The 16,548-nt window shown below is 39.1% G+C and overlaps 1 protein-coding gene across 8 annotated transcripts in view; it reads left to right on the forward strand.

Moving 5' to 3' along the window:
* The window catches only part of ctnnd2a (catenin (cadherin-associated protein), delta 2a), a 252,253-nt gene that overhangs the window by 187,919 nt on the left and 47,786 nt on the right, over positions 1 to 16,548 (forward strand). For all 8 annotated transcript variants that reach the window (XR_006375784.1, XM_044176683.1, XM_044176687.1 and 5 more), the window contains one exon: positions 8,476 to 8,662. Coding sequence is in view for 7 of the 8 variants with exons in the window: in XM_044176683.1 (XP_044032618.1) it covers positions 8,476 to 8,662 (187 nt within the window). In the remaining variant the exon portion in view is untranslated. The remainder of the gene's footprint in view (positions 1 to 8,475; positions 8,663 to 16,548) is intronic.

Here is a 16,548-nt window from a genome sequence, read left to right on the forward strand (position 1 = left end):
CCTACGTTTTCACTGTTATTGATACCGCTGTAACAGGTTGGATAGAGGCAGGAAATACAGCTTGAAAGGGAAGGACAGTTAGAGACATGCATGTGGATGGAGAAGGAAGAAATGTTGAGCAGAAACCAGAAAGATGGAATGAAGCAAGCTGTTACTTCTTTTCCTCAGAGAAGCTGTTGATATTGAAGATGGTGAAATACAATTGGGAGAAAGGGAGTGAGTAAGAGAGGCAAGAATGAACAACAAATGGGAGAACAGTGATTAGTAGAAAGGATGAAAAAGAAGGGAAGGAGGACTGACTAAACCTGGTGAGGAAAGAAGAATATAGTAAGGGAAAACAATAAGGAAGGAAGAAGGGATGGTAAGATTACTTAAATCCAACAATGGATGTTATTTTACCAAATCATTTCCACCATCCTGCTGCACTATAAAACAAGTTTTGTTTTTATTCCAGATAAAGAAGCAAGAATGTGCACCAATCAAAATTCATAGAAAGAGCATTTAGTGGTGACGCTAAGCTGTATATGTCAGTGATGACAGTCACCAGACTTCTCCTATAGGGACATTCTGGCCCCTTGAAGAACAGCACTACAGTGTTAGAGAGACCAAGAGATGAAAAACACAGCTTGGAGACGGAGTGTGTGTGTATTTGTGTGTGGTCTGAAAGCAGATTAACAAAGGAATTAAATGCACCGCAAGTCATACTGCATCACATTTTGAGCTCTGACTTTTATAAATAGTCATCTTGCACAAACACACACACACACACACACACACACACACACAGTGAAATTCTATCTTCCTCTCTCCCTTTCCCTGACTCTTTCTGTCTTTGCCCTTCTCTGTCTGGCTCTCCCCTGCTGCTGGCTGAGTGAAATGCATGACTCTACCCTGTTGTCTTTTTACTCTGGTACTTAGCATTGAACTCCACATTTCAACTGCTTTCATGCCAGTACAACCATTTTTTGAAGTCTATCTTCATTTACCTCTTGGAACACCCTGCTGGAGCTGTAATTCACCACTTGAAACTGTTGCATTATTACTTGGTAATTCAATTAGGCATATGGTTTTTTTGTTATAAATAGAGATAATGAGTACAATGTGTTCAAATTAGTTTATATGCTGCATTGGCTATTGTTTTAATTAAATCTGTCAATTTTGCCAAGAATTTGTGCACAGTGATATAAGGCTTGTGTGTTTCAGATTATTTCCATTATTATTGATTATTTATTGGCATGGACTCAAACAAACTTCAGAAAATGACCAGTAACTACACACATTGAATATGTCAAACTTAATATTTACAGGTTGAAACTGGAGGTAACTCTGCAATACAAAAAACAGACAAAAGTCAGATTAAAAACAGGTCTCCAAACACAGCTGATTACAGCTAGCTGATTTTGATGATTGTAGTTTCTTTGCCTCATTGGACTGGTTGTAAAGCTGTTTCCAGCTTGTGTCTACTATGTCTACAATAATGGGTATGAGTTTGTTCAGCCGCAATTTTGAGAATATCAATCTTGTAAAAAGAATTGTCCAAGTGTTGTTGAACTGAACCTCTAAATGCTTTGGCCTGTAGTTGTGATGGGCAGCTACCAGATGAGTCTGCGTGAATGTGTAGAGACTCCTCAGGCCAGTGCTGCAAATACCATAACAAAAAAGAGTTAACGAGCACTATAAAAAACACTTGTTTACTCCTCTGCACTGATATGTAGCAAGAAGGCATTTGATCTATCGCTCTGCCAACTTACATTCCTCTCAAAGCTTCACTTTCATTACTAATTGGTGGCTAAATGATTAAAAACCAAGGAAATGGCAGTTGGTAACCACCAGAGGTTCATCAGGGGCAGTAGTGCATACTCAAATTACATCAATAGATACAATCCTCAACTGCTGGACTGTGGTTGTGCTAGAGTCATAACAAATCAGCCTCCTCATTACTGCCTCTGTGTTGTCAGCCTTGTCAAAGCACTTCCCTATTTTCTGTGATTAAAGAGTCTTTTGAGGTCTGGGGAAAATGAGACAAGGCATACTTTTTCTTTTGGTGACCGGAAAAACCTTCCCTCAACAATTTATCCTATCTCCCTGTCGGTCCTGAAGTTTAAATTTAGACAAGCTTCATTGGCTTCCTGGGACTCAGCGTAAGGTAGATAGGACAAAGTCAAGGCTTCCGGAACTGTCAGTAAAAGTCTGGTCGATGCAGAGGCTTTGGGTGTCAATAGGAGATGCTATCCTTACTCATGGGCTCACCTTGAGTAGTGGACCATGGTATAAAAAAAGGGCATAACCCTGCTGCAGCAGCTGCTGCCTGCTCTGAAATGGTTGTTGAGCTGAGAAGCAACTGCTGAGGAAAGTCATGTGTCCAATGTTCAAAATGTGGGCATTTGAAATGTCTTCAATTTATAACTCTTAAGTTATAGTTGTTATTTATGTTTGAAACCTGCAGACAAATTTGTACAAAAATTACATTTTGGCTAATGTCTAAAGTGCTGATTGATATTCATTCATTATTATGAAAGTCGACATTTAAGTCTTAAAAGCATCACAAAAAGAAAACAAGTGTATGTGTATACAGAAGTGACAAACACTTTTCTGCTTCTGCATCTCCATGTCCCCACTACCGTTATAGCATTTGCCAAAGCCACTTTAATTTAAGTCAAAGCTGGTAACCTTCTTTCAGAAATGCTTGAGGACAGAGCTCCTTATGGTGATTACGACGATTCCTGTGGGGGAAACAGGATGCCTTCACCAGGATGATTTTTTTTGCTGCTGCTACTATGCTATAAAATTGTTAGTGTCCTGCAGAAATTTCTCTGCAGCATTCTCACTGTGGGAGGCCCTGATGGGAATGAAACCCCCAGTATAGCTAGTGACAGTTTACCCTCAGTACAGGACTTTACCTAGTGCTGACAAATGTTTTCCACAAACCTATTGCAGATGAAGTTGCATGACCCTGGGATCAAGTCAGCAATTGTTAACCTGCTGCCACCTATAATGTTATCCAAAATAACTATTTATTATTTGATTTTTCATTGACAGATTTTTGTAGACACATTTGCTATGTAATTTGTCATCCTTGGCTTTACTCATCACCAGGTTCTGACCCCGCGGCTAACTAATTCACATCGAGTCGCATAGATGAAGGCTGTTTAATAAAACATCGCCACTTGAGGCCTAACAGGCCTCACTCTCCCCTTACAAGTCATAGTCTCATTTATTCATGAATTCATGCAATCATCTCCCCATTTCCCCAAACCACCCAGCTCCTAGGAAACTGTCCGTCAAACGTCTGAGGGGAACTAGACAGAGGAGGGAGAGATAAAGATGAGAGAGAAAGGAAGAAAACAGACACATGCACACACACACAAAGGCTCCAGTATGATGTCATTGTCTGTTGGTCATCTGATGTTAAACCCATAAGGACACTGGGCTTAGCGAAGCATTACAGATCTATGTTTCTAGAGCAGGCAGGTGTGTGTGTGTGTGTGTGTGTGTGTGTGTGTGTGTGTGTGTGTGTGTGTCAGCCTTCAATTTGGCCAATGTTAGACAGTGGCAGACACAATGTCCTTGCCCCAGAAAACACTGAGGAGTCTATTCCTTTGTGTTTCTTCCTCCTTCTGCTTAATCTTGTCTCTATCTCTGTCTGCAAAAAATTAACATCATGAACCCACTCTCGACTCTCACGTCCTTAGTATGTGTTGTGTGTGCATGTGTTTTTATTTGTGTACGTGCAGGTTTATGGGCTAGAGAAGCCAAAGAAAGGCAGCTCAGTGCCTTTTTGCAAGGGTTCTCGTCAGCTCATCAGAGACAATACTGTTTTAACGTGATTGCAATCACACACTCACCACTTGAGAAATAGGCTGACACAGGAAGAAAGAGAGAAACAGAGAGAAAGACAGAAAGAGGTGTTTGAAAGCACGGAGGTTTAAAAGTGAAGTGTTTTTCCCAGTACATGTGTCTTCACCCTTGCTAGGAGTGCCACTGAGTGTATCTCTGTTGTACGTGTGATTGTGGATGTTTGAGCTTTTACCTTGGTTTGAAAAGAGCCCATGAGATGAGCAAGATTGAGAGGAGAGATGTGAAACAAGAGGCTGATTAGTGAAAGTGAAGGCAAATGTTGTCACGCTCCAACACAAACACACACACATACATATAACTTCAATGTGAGCACTTGATTGCTACCAAACAGCATGCAAGGCCATCGCCTTATCATCACCCTCCTCCTCTAGTCCTCTCAAGCTCTCTGTCTCATACACACACACACACACACACACACATTGTCATCTTTCACTCTCTATCTCGCCTTCTTTTTCTCTTTTCAGATTTTTTCACACTCACATTGTTTTTATCTCTTTGTCTTTTCTTGCACAGTTTTATACTTGGAAAGTTAGACTTGTTGTTTCTCTTACATTTGGATCTTCTTCTCTCCCTCTTTCACTCCCATTCATTTTTTTTCCCCTTTGGCTTCATATTTTACTGTTTTTCTCACAAAAAAATTTCGTTGCTTGTTTAGTTTCCACATAAGGGTTACCTGTAATTTTATTTGAGAATAAGAACTTTAATTAGGAATTAACACTTGCTCCTTAACATCTCAGTTTTTTTTCTTTAGTCTGTCAATCACTTTCATTTCCCATCTTGTTTTACAACCTTTTTTGTCCCTCCCTGTGTAACATCTGCTATTCTTTAATGTTATTCTCTTTCTCATTGTTTTCTCCTCCCTTCCGTCTTTTCCTTGGCCTGATTTTCCTCCCATCCCTTTGTCATTTGCAGATTGTCATTATGACTGACACTATTGCAGTATACTGTAAGGCATCAAGACTGGCGTTGCTGTTGGCAACAAAAAAATGGCTGCTAGTCAAGCCCCAGTGCCTCCATGGATATTTGTGTCGAGTGTTTCAAAAGTGCTTTATTCCTATCCATTATTTGTGACACAACCTGACCCTTCTCTCCATCTCCATCTTTTAAAGAAAAGAATACATTTTCTTTTGGTTCTCATATATGTCTGACACAAGTTGAGCAAATTCTGTAGTTTTAGTTGTTATAATTTTTCGGGCCCGAGCACAAAAGTGCAAGGAACCTATTAGTTTTGTAAAGATTATTATTATTATTCTGCCCCTTGCATTTTTGAGGGGCTTAGGATGCTCAAAGTTCTGCAGTGATTGGGCTCGGGCGTGGCCAAGAATGCTCTATAGCACTCCCAAAAGTTCATTGCTCTCATCATAAAGAACATATTTCAGTTTCTTTTGAGAGAGATTTCCCAACAGGAAGTCTGCCATTTTTGAATTCCTGCATCAATTAACATTTTTCAAACACATGATTGAGGCCTTTACGATGCTGAAAAAGACTCGAAACTTTGCGCCCACAATTGAACTGGTAAATACTTACATACACGTTGGCTCTATAGCGCCCCCCTAATGATTTTTAGCCTTCAAAACAGCTAGGGATAATGGAAAACTCATGAAACTTGGCACACACGTCAGAAGGGGTGTGATGTAAGAAATTTGGGTAGATGATGTATCATCTCTAGACTTAAAAAAAGCCTCTTTGAGCCATTCCCTAAACCTAACAGGAAGTCAGCCATTTTGAATCTAACATGCAATTTTTCGCCATTTACAGGCTCCATATTTTAACGAACTCCTTAATTGGATCAACTTCAAAGTGTAATCTAAAGACCATTGTGATGCTAAATTGCAAAGCTTTTTATGTTTTCTCAAGCAGTGTTGCCGTGGCAATGTGGCGAATTCCAGTTCCAGAGTTCCAGAATTAGTAACATTTCCAAAATTAGTAACAGTGCTACTTTGTTCCAAAATTAGTAACAGTGCTACTTTGTTCCAAAATTAGTAACAGTGCTTCCTTGTTTCAAAAAACTTAATGAGAGTCCCAGGCTAAGGACATTTAAAGGCTAATTTGGAGTTTTATTGTGTGATCTTCACTTGATACATGGGAATACCATGCATGTTCTCTAGTGCCACATAGTGGACGCAGGAAGTGATATTTAACTCGTTTGCGCAGTGCCCGATGGTCTTGAAAGATCAGAGCTGTGTCAGCCAGCCTCCAGTCACAAGACCGCGGCTGTCACTCACTGAAGGTGAGGACCCATTCAACGCTGCTTGCAGCTTTAATTTTTAATTTTAATTAATGTTTTTTTTCAGTCTCTAAACCAAAAATTCTCTTTGTATTTGCCCCTTTAAACAGGCAGATCAGAGGTCAGGTTTAGCTACAGAGCAGCCTCCCTGGAGCTTTTAGGAAATCAGTGTGTTGCTCGACTTCAGTATTGCTGTCATTTCAGATGACAATCCATACTGTGCACCTCCCTGCCGCTCTTATGCTTCATTTACATTCACATCTAACAAGACCTGAGCAAAAATTGTATCGTGCATATTGTATTGTGGAATGAACAGGACATCATTTAGCCGGCTGACAGCCTCTATAAACGCGGTTCATTGCGTACAGAGTGTCTTCATTTGTGCCCATATTTTATCTGTGTGTTAGCTGTGCAGATGAATGACATCTGTCGTCTGGGACCTGTGACATCTGGAGTCTGACACCAAATGTGTGAAAGATGGTGACCTTCAACACCGCAGCTTTTTATAGTTTGTCATATTAAAAACGTGTTGTATGTCTCGTCTGTTGTCTCAATCTGTTCCTGTCTCCCTAAACCATCACTCAGTTCCTCCAGCTCTCTCCCCTCTCATTAGTTTTCTATTTCTGTGTCTTACATCTCTGTCACCCTCTGTTTCACACATTTTTATCTTATTGTTTGATACTATATCTGTTTTTCTATTTCTTACTCTCTCAGTAGGGATGACCAGTGCAAGCAGCAGGGACTAATTAACATACTTAGAATGCTGATGGAGCCTCTGTGTGTGTGTGTGTGTGTGTGCGTGTGCACGCATGTGTGTGAATGTGTGGTTTGCATGTCCATGAGTGTGTCACAGCTGACCAACAAGGCTAGTGCTGTCACCGGTCTGCGAAGAGGCATCTGGTATTCCATCTGACAAGAAGAAAGAAAATGTGTGTGTGTGTGTGTGTGTGTGTGTGTGTGTGTGTGTGTGTGTGTGTGTGTGTGTGTGTGTGTGTCTAACCATACTGTATGTGATTAAGTATTACAGTAGCATGCATGTGTCTCTGTGTGTGTGCAGTATGTGTGTCCTTGCAGGTGATTGAAAGTATCCTTGTGTGCATACAAACTAGCAAGTTTTTCTGCCAACTCGTGGATGTGTGCACACAGTCGCATATATCGACTGTATATCTCTGCATATCCTTAGAGTGTATTTGTGTATATATGTGTGTGTGTGTTCTCCACCACGCAGTGTGTGATAAACGATGCACTAGTTGGACAGTTGGCTTTCCGCCTAGACCAACAAACTGATTGATTTCCTCAGATATCACAAGTATCAGGTAGATTGTAGAGTCGGATTCCAGAATAAAAGAGTAGGTGGGGTTCTCAAAAGTGATAAAAATGAGAAGTCATTTTCAGCCTGCATTGCCAGTCCTGAAGTACCTCCACACTTCATTTGTGATGTTCCAGTGCAGTAGAAAGGTCTGGCTGAGAATCAGTATCATTATGCAGTAGATAAAAAAAAACGTTGTGGGATGTTTTAATTTCTTAAACCAACCAGATGGACAGGCTTAAACTGCACTGACCTCAAAGTGCCAAATGTATTTCCTGTGACCACTATGAGAGTTTTAATGGAACCATTTGATTTAAAATTCCATAAAAGATGTGTCTATGAATGTGTGAAAAGTTGACAGACAGAATGAAGAGGTGAAAAAGAATTGAGTGGAAAAGAGTGCTGTCCTCACTTAGCTGTGCCCCAAGAAAACAGATTTGACAGGAGCATTAATAGAAAGATTGTTAAAATGGCATGAATCACATGCAATGTAGGAAACCCTACAAAGAGAGTCTTTTTTTTGTGTTTTATTTAGCTTGTATAAATGTATTTAACCATCTTAAATGAAGACTACAAACCTATCAAATAATAAGAATTTATACTGTATACATTCTTTCATATAATCCTAAAATTAAGCAGCATTCTGGTTTACCTGCACCATTAGCATTGCAGCAAGGACATTTAAAATGTTACACAGCAGAAATTCTGAATTGGTGCAAGATCTTTTGTAGATACTGTTTGAATATAAAGTCCTTTTTGGAGTCTTGTTATGAGTTTTACATTCTTAATAGTTATGTTGTGCATAACGTAAAAAAGCTTTGCCAGAACACACAAAGATTGGTTTTATACTTTATGAGCACTATTTGGAAAAGTTTGATTTTCTCTGTCAGCAAATGGAAAATCAATAGTCTTGATTACATTTATATAACATGTATTTTTCATTATTGCAATTAGCAGACACGAGCAATTCATCATTACTTGGTTTTCTCTAGAACAATCTTGTTAATTATTATCTAAAAAATAATGCAAAAATAAACTACTTTCTTAATGTGTGTTTCTTTCTGCGTGCATGTGTGTGCAGGTGTGCTATGGAACCTGTCGTCATGTGATGCTCTGAAGATGCCAATCATCCAGGATGCCCTGGCCGTTCTGACCAATAGCGTCATCATACCCCACTCTAACTGGGACTCCTCCCCCAATCACCATGACGACCGCAAGCTCCACCTTCATACCTCCCAGGTCTTGCGCAATGCTACAGGCTGCCTCAGGTGAAAGCAGCACACACGCTTGAGAACACACACACATATACGCTCCTATTGTGGACAAGTCTATCAAGGCATGTGCACTTTTTTCTTCCTCTCTCTCTTCCCTAATCTCACTCTCATTTATAAGAATACAACAAGCCATATATACATACTGTATGTGTTTCCACTTCCTTTCTTATCCCTTGGTACACTATATAGATCAAATTGTTGTGTTATTGATTTTCTGCAGACATACAGTAGTAGTATGCATAATTCACCATGGTTTTCACAGCTCCACAGTGTATGCAAACTGTGTGTGTGTGTGTGTGTGTGTGTGTGTGTGTGTGTGTGTGTGTGTAATATAATAATACCTACCGAGATTCACTGTAAGGAGACAGTTTTATTGCTTATTATTGTTGTTTGTGAATTAATCTAGTCTCTTTTGAATCTTCATTGCTATGTGATTATAGATGTATATATTCACAAACTATAAACAATACTTTCCCTTTCACTCATTCACTCTATCTCTCTCTCACTAACGTGTGCTGGTAACCATAGCAACAACTCCTCCAATTGTACGAGTGCTTTGTGTGTCAAGACTTTTTGGTGCATTATGCTGATGAATATGTTTCTTAATTGTTAATGCTTGAAATATTGAATGGCAGCATACAGCTTTGTAGATCACAGTGTTTATTTGATTTTTCAGAAGTTGGAGAAGTTCAGTCATCACTGGTCAACTTTTGCACACTTAAATTTGATTTATCATACGAAAAAGTTACATTTCCAACACTGCAAAAGTGCTTAATGTCACTGTATTCAGTACCTGTGCATGTTAAAGCTGCACTAACACCAATACAAAAAAACATCTAATGTCTAAGACATAGCATTGTATATGTGTTCATGCATGTGTGTGTGTGTGTGTGTGTGTGTGTGTGTTCAGTCAAATCAGCATGGTGCACAGTGTGAAGTCCTCCTACGTTAAGTCACATATCCATTGCAGAGAATCCATGCTAATCCTGGGCATGTCATCACAACCAAGTAGAAAACTGAAATTTTATAGCAATGGTAAGTATTTGGAAACTGATATTAAACACATTGCAGGTTCAAATTGTAATTTTTGTGGAGGGAACGACAGGTCTGTTTCTCCTAATGTGTCAGAAATTATTGATACTAATAAGAATTACTTCATGTATTTGGTTATTAAACATAAATTGTATGTTAACATTATGATATTTGTTTTTCAATTTCATTTTATTTTAAAATGTGAATTGTGTTAATGCTAACTAATTATTTAATGTAGATTTGATGCAATACACACAACAAGAGTTGGTAAGAATGTTAAAATTAACTATTACAGTGGATGCAACTAAATTTTCACTGCATTTCTCTTCTTCTCTCTTCATTTTAATCAAGTCCAATGTAATTCATATGCTGAATTTAATAAAGTTGGTTGAACTAATTTTCTTTGCTTTTTCATGTAGGCTGCAAACAATTTGTAGTCTTACAGTTACTGTATTTGATTGAGTTTGAGTTAAATTTAAATAATTGTATTTAGACCAGGGCTATTCAACATGCCAGTTTTACCAATTGCATTTGATTTTACTTTTCAAAAGTGCTAGTGTGCCCATACTGTAATATCTCTTACATTAATACAAGTCCTCATGTTACTTACAGCTGTACCTCATGTTCTTTCAGTCATCTTCCAAGTGCAATGTACCTGCTAGTTTTAATGGCACGCATTTTTGACAGTGACGTTCACATGTTTACAGTAAACTGAGCATCACAAGTAAAATAGATTTCACATAACTATTTAAAATTACTTAACCTAAAGTTGTTGGATAAGTGGATAAGAAAATCATCGTGCTTAGCTGACCGTTCTTTGCTAACTCAAAAGATTGCCAAAACAGAGTCAGAAGTCCAGAGTGTTTTTAAACTCCCAATCCTAGCAGTAACAGCTTTTAAAAGACATTTTTCCATGGGATTTACAGAGAAATTCCCATGTGAATTTAACTGTGTAAAGGTACCCAGTTATATACACCCATCATTGGTAGATACATTTTCAAGTTCACCTTATAGCCACATTAGCTCTATGATAGGACAAACAACACTTCAGTCAGCTTTTGTTAATTCCAGAAAATTATCACAGACAACTCAATAGTTTACATTTTACAATTTGCCGTGGTCCAATCTTGAAAATTAGTGACGATGCTAAAATTCAACCTTTGTACGTAGCCAAATCCCCTACACAAACACATTACTGTAGTTGTGATTTTGAATTCTGGCTGTGTATTTGACTTGTTTGCCATTAGCACAGAAAAGGAACTCTGGTTCTTGATCCCATAAACAACATTTGTTCATCTACAGTATGTACACACACTCTCACACCAACTCCACAGAGGGCTGACACAGTTTAGAGAAAAAAAAACCTCCGTGTCCACTTGGCCATCTCTCTTTTAGCTGTATATTTAATCAACCACAGGCAGCCTCTGGATTAAACCTCACCCCACTCACTTTGTAGAGCTCCTCTCAAGCTGTTTTTGAATCTCCCAACTGTTGAATGTCTCTCAAAAGCATTTCAAAGCCATTCTGAAAATTTTACAAACAGGTTTTTGTATGTATTCACATAATTTTGTGTGTAAGGTGCTACATTGTGTGTGTGTGTGTGTGCAATTGTGGTCTTCCAAATTAACCAAAATGAATAGTAACATGGTGGATATTTTCATACTTTTTCTTGTAAAATGCTTTTCAGTCTGACTTCTCTCTCTGACCACTGGCTGACAAGTCAAATGTACATCTCCTGCCAGTCAGTGGGAGGACACCAATCCAACACTGGCACTTCTTTTTTAACGGCATTCATTCATCTGGAGAATTGTTACTAATTTCAACATCTAAAAATATCTTAAACATAAAGCACCATAGCTCTTGTACATTTCTGAATGTTTGCTGCACTGTTGTACTCCTGTACACCTCAGAGGAAGTACACCACTTTGATTTCTATTCTAAATTTGAATTACAGCTTGCAGTGCTGGGAGTATTGCTTGGGTGCAGTTAGAGACAGTGTAGCATAAATAAGCATTTGGAAGGTAAAATCAAGTGTAGTTTCAGTCTTAGTTAGAATCCTCTCCAGCTTTTTTCGTCAGCATTCTAATGGAACAGCACAGGAACTGCCATGGGGGCCTGTGGTACAGGACAAGATGATTATACACAATAACTCAACATCACAAACACCTGTACAAATCTAATTCAGACCGCTAATAACTTAGCATTTGCAATAAATATTACTTTGGAGGAACTTATAATGTTTTTTGTTTTTTTGCTGGGATGAGTCAGAGTTGCAGCTGTGCTGATTTAACTCTGGTATTTTGTAGGCTGTTTTGCATTATTGCATTTGCATTTGGGTTGCATTTTTTCTTGTCTGCCTGTGTGTGGATGGGGGATGACAACACTTTGCACTTTTTAGGGATTGAGAGGATGGTCAAATAGGTTATTACCACTGAAATGTTAGAGAAAATTATTAAATGCATAAGAAAAATGATGGGTGTATATAACTGGGTACTTGCAAGGGTACAGAATATAGGTGTGTGTGATTATGAAGTTATTCTTCTGTGTAACATCTATGAAATGTATTCATATTTGTAGTCGGTGGAGGTAGCTGCTGGTGCTTTAGAGATAATGAGTTTTGTATCTTAAAGCTACAATTAAAATTATACTTTAATTTAATTTTCTTTGGATGTTTGAATGTAAGTATTTGGCACATGTTAGCTGAGTGTCAATTGTGTTTAAGTCATAACACCAGAAAAGAGGAGGTGAATATAAAGGGTTTGTTCACCCAAATCAAACACATTTTTCCCATCTAACCCCTCTTGGTATCTTTTGATGCAGATTGGAAGGAGTTTTTTCAAATGTCATTTTTCAATTCTTTTTGCATATCACAAACTAAATTCAACTCCACTGCACTGTGGTGGCATATCTAAAAACTCTTGAAAAAAAATATATCTTACCATCTGCTAGATACCAGTAAGAGTACATGGAAAATGTGTTTTTGGGGAATTGGACGGATCTGATTATTTAAAGTATTAAATGTTGTGCATGATAAGACTGCACACTAAATGCTGCCTATATTTTGCAAAGATTATTTTATTATGGAAATCAGAACATTTGTGGTGTTTCTTGTTGTTGTGTGTTTATCCCAAAGCAGGGTGTATTGCCTTAAACTTTCAAGACTAAGTTATCAGTTTTTTTCAGTGTCGTTTGTAGACTTTTGGCTTTTACGTCAAGTTTATTATTTCCTAACTCTGTGTGTGTGTGTGTGTGTGTGTGTGTGTGTGTGTACGTGTGTGTGTACCTCTGAAGATGCAGGGGAAGACGAATGATGCTGTCAGTGCACTGCTCCACACTGTGAAGTTACAGATCAAATTGTAAAAGCTGGTAAAGGAGAAAGAGGACAGGAGAGTGGAGGAGAAGAAGGCCAAAAGTTGGAAAGATTAGAACAAAGAGAACGTAGAAGTGGTGAACAATAAGAAGGAGAGACTAACAGGATCTCAAAGAAGGGACCTGAGACACAGAGAGTAATGAAGGTGTTTCTGCTGCTCTCCAGGGTTGTTTTCTATCTCACTATCTGTTCTGGGGGGTTAAAGTGACACAAGGCCACAATGTTCAGGTCCCTGTGTACCTCAGCTCAATTTCAGACCTCTCACCTCTCTCATTATCCCTTCGCTGTGTGTGCTTGTGTGTCTGTAATGCATGAGAGTGTGTACATGCCTTTGTGTACACTTGTGTATCAATGTCTATTTGTTTGTGTGTGTGCATGTGTGTTTGAGGGTGTATGTACTGTATGTGAGCTTTTATATGGGTATGTACTGTACATGTACATGTCAAAGTGTATGTGTGTGTATGTGCACATGTGAGCACACACACACACACATTTGGGCCCATTGAAAATCAAAGACGTTAAACTGAATCAATCTCAGAAATCACAGCCGGCGTGGAGGAGTTGCATATGATAATGGGAATGAACTGGTGTCAAGGCATCAGGTGTTTCAATTACGGGTGTGTGCTAGTGTGTGAATGTGTGTTTTCTCATGTATGTTTGTGTGCATATAATAAATGTGGGCCAAGCAGCTAATGATGCTGATGGACCCGTATGTCGTCTAATCGGGTGGTGGGCATTAAAGAGCCCCTCCCTATTCACACATATGCACGCACGCGCACACACACACACACACACACACACACACACACATACAGTGTTATCAGTCCAGATACAAGGTCTCCTGTGGAGGGGTTTCCATATCCTCCATTCAGGGGCTGTTTACCTCCCTGCAGGTTTTTGGTTTACAGCCAAGCCAGAGAAAGCCTGCTGCCTCCTGTACACACTGTATGTGTGTGTGTGTGTGTGTGTGTGTGTGTGTGTGTGTGTTGCTGTACTTATCAGGATCACACACTCATAAGCAGTTTCAATTTGTTTCCTTTCAGACACCCACAGATGTGAGAGAGCAGTAGGATGAGTTATTAGATGAATCAAGAATAAGGAGTGTGTGGTCACGAATGAGTTTGTTTCCATATTTATTTCATTGATATTAATTGGTTTGTATGCATGTGTGTGCCATCTGCTGATGACCCTCTCCTGCCAATGCCCCCTTCTCACACACACACTAGCGCGCACACACACACACACACAAATACACATGGTCAGACAGTTGTGCAGAGCTACCCCACACCAGCTGTTTGAGACAAAGTCACTCAGTGGTCATTTGTTCCTTGAGCAACATTAGAGAGCCATCTGTCTGAGATTCACTCATGTTCATATCTTTCCTGTACATGTTGCATTAATCTTCACACAACTAAAACTGTAGAAAGTGTGATTTGCTCAGTGACTCAACTAATTTCCTGAGGTACACTATTGCACCCTGGAAAGTAAAATGTCAAATGAAAAATGTCTAGTATCTTTTAAACAGTGTAATTGGTGAAAAACAACTTTGCCATGTTTTAATGACTGCCAAGCCAGCTCCTGCACATACCAGGAAGCTTGTTAGTGAACTTTTTCTCACTTATGTGTGGATGCTACTTTTCAGAAAATATTTGTGTGTTAACCATTGTGTACAAGTTGTAATACCCTTAAGGATGTTTTTACTGTTATTAAACAGGTACCTGTATATACTTTGGTACTTTGTATACTTTTTGCATTACCACTACACCAGTAATTACAGTGAAACACTCTCCTTTTGGTAGTATAATTGTGTTTGCAATAGTAGACACTTTGTGTACACTGATTTAAATTTCAAATCGAATGGAAACTGAATAAATAAGGTTTGCCATGTTTTCTGTGAGAAGACACTGCTAGGCGTATACAAACCAGAGCAATACCATATTCAAATGATATTGTTGTTTTGGTGCAATGGGCCATATCAGTCAATCAAAGGAGTTAATTTGTAGCCTAAGGGTTTGATGATAAAAATGGTTTGACAGGTTGCTAGACTGGATGATAAAAATGAGGTGGGAGGTGACATGCTATCCCTTAAGCAAGGCACATAACTTGTACATAAGTTGACTTTAGTAAAGCAGTCTGTATTTTATCTGGGCAGCTCCCATGTATAACTGTGTGTGAATGACCGTAGAAAAGGTTTCAGTCGTAATCATCTGGACACTGTTTTCAGAATCAAGACGTTTTGACTCCCATCCGGAAGTCATTCTCAATTGTGAAAAATTTGACCTAATTGTTTCCATGATGGCCCAGTAATCAGTAATCCCCTTACTGATTACTGGGCCATCAATGGAAACAATTAGGTCAGTTTCAGGTGAAACTAGGCAGAGTAATCAGCAGATACTCAGGAAGACTCCTTCCTGCGGGCAGGGCTTAAGTAACACAGAGTAGCTTAAATTTCTGAGTTCCCGGCCCATTTTTCACAATTGAGAATGACTTCCGGATGGCAGCCGAAACGTCTTGATTCTGAAAACAGTGTCCAGATGACTACGACTGAAACCTTTTCTACGATAGAACACTCCTGGGTGAATGAGGGACTACACCGTCTTATATTTAATAGTTATCAACAGCAATTAACAACAATTTGAGAACGTTTTACACTACAGCAGACAGCAAACTTGAACACCAACATACTGTATGTCAAAGCAGCCACAGCAACTACACAGTCAACAACAGGAACTAATGCATGAGAACTGAAAGGGGATGAAGAGGGAGAGACAGCGCCTGGACGCGGGCGAGAGATGTGACCCACGACTAGTTCATCAAAGTTCACTAATAATAATAATAATGCAGCGCAGTGAGGATACACACGTTTCATAGTCTGTTTACTGTTAACAGAGACTCCAGTCTGCAGTTTAGTTCATACACTTCACTGATAAACCACAGAACTGTAGAGTAACATTACGCTTCATGATCAAAGAAAGTTTTTCAGGTCCACACTTCTGTCCATATTCACACACTCGTCCATATGAGCTCTCTCTCTCTCTCGCTCTGATGCGAGTCTTCATCACACTTTTTTATCAGTTGATGGTTTTTCTAATGCCTGGGTTAATTAAGCTGGCCCAGCAGCACTACAATAAATATTTTAATTTGTTTTTAATTTGTTTCCCTCCAAGAGGGCTCATGCCACAACACTGCCACACTTCTCTCCATGTTTTCTCCCAAATTTTCCCATAAGAATAAGCCAAATGTTTATTTTGCTGTAGGAAGCCAGAAATGACCCCAATTACTATTTAATGGCAAACGTTATCACTACTAGGACTAGTACACAACGTATTTTTCAAAACATTTTGAGGTAAAGTCAGGAACTGGATTGCTCTTTAGCACTGGCACCAATGGCCCTTTCCTGTTACGTAACTGCAGCTAAAATAACAACTGTTAAATTCTGAATGGGATGTTCAATCAAGTTCTGTGTCTTTTTGCTCAG

Source organism: Siniperca chuatsi, linkage group LG19 (genome assembly GCF_020085105.1).
Source record: "Siniperca chuatsi isolate FFG_IHB_CAS linkage group LG19, ASM2008510v1, whole genome shotgun sequence".
NCBI classification, from domain to species: domain Eukaryota; kingdom Metazoa; phylum Chordata; class Actinopteri; order Centrarchiformes; family Sinipercidae; genus Siniperca; species Siniperca chuatsi.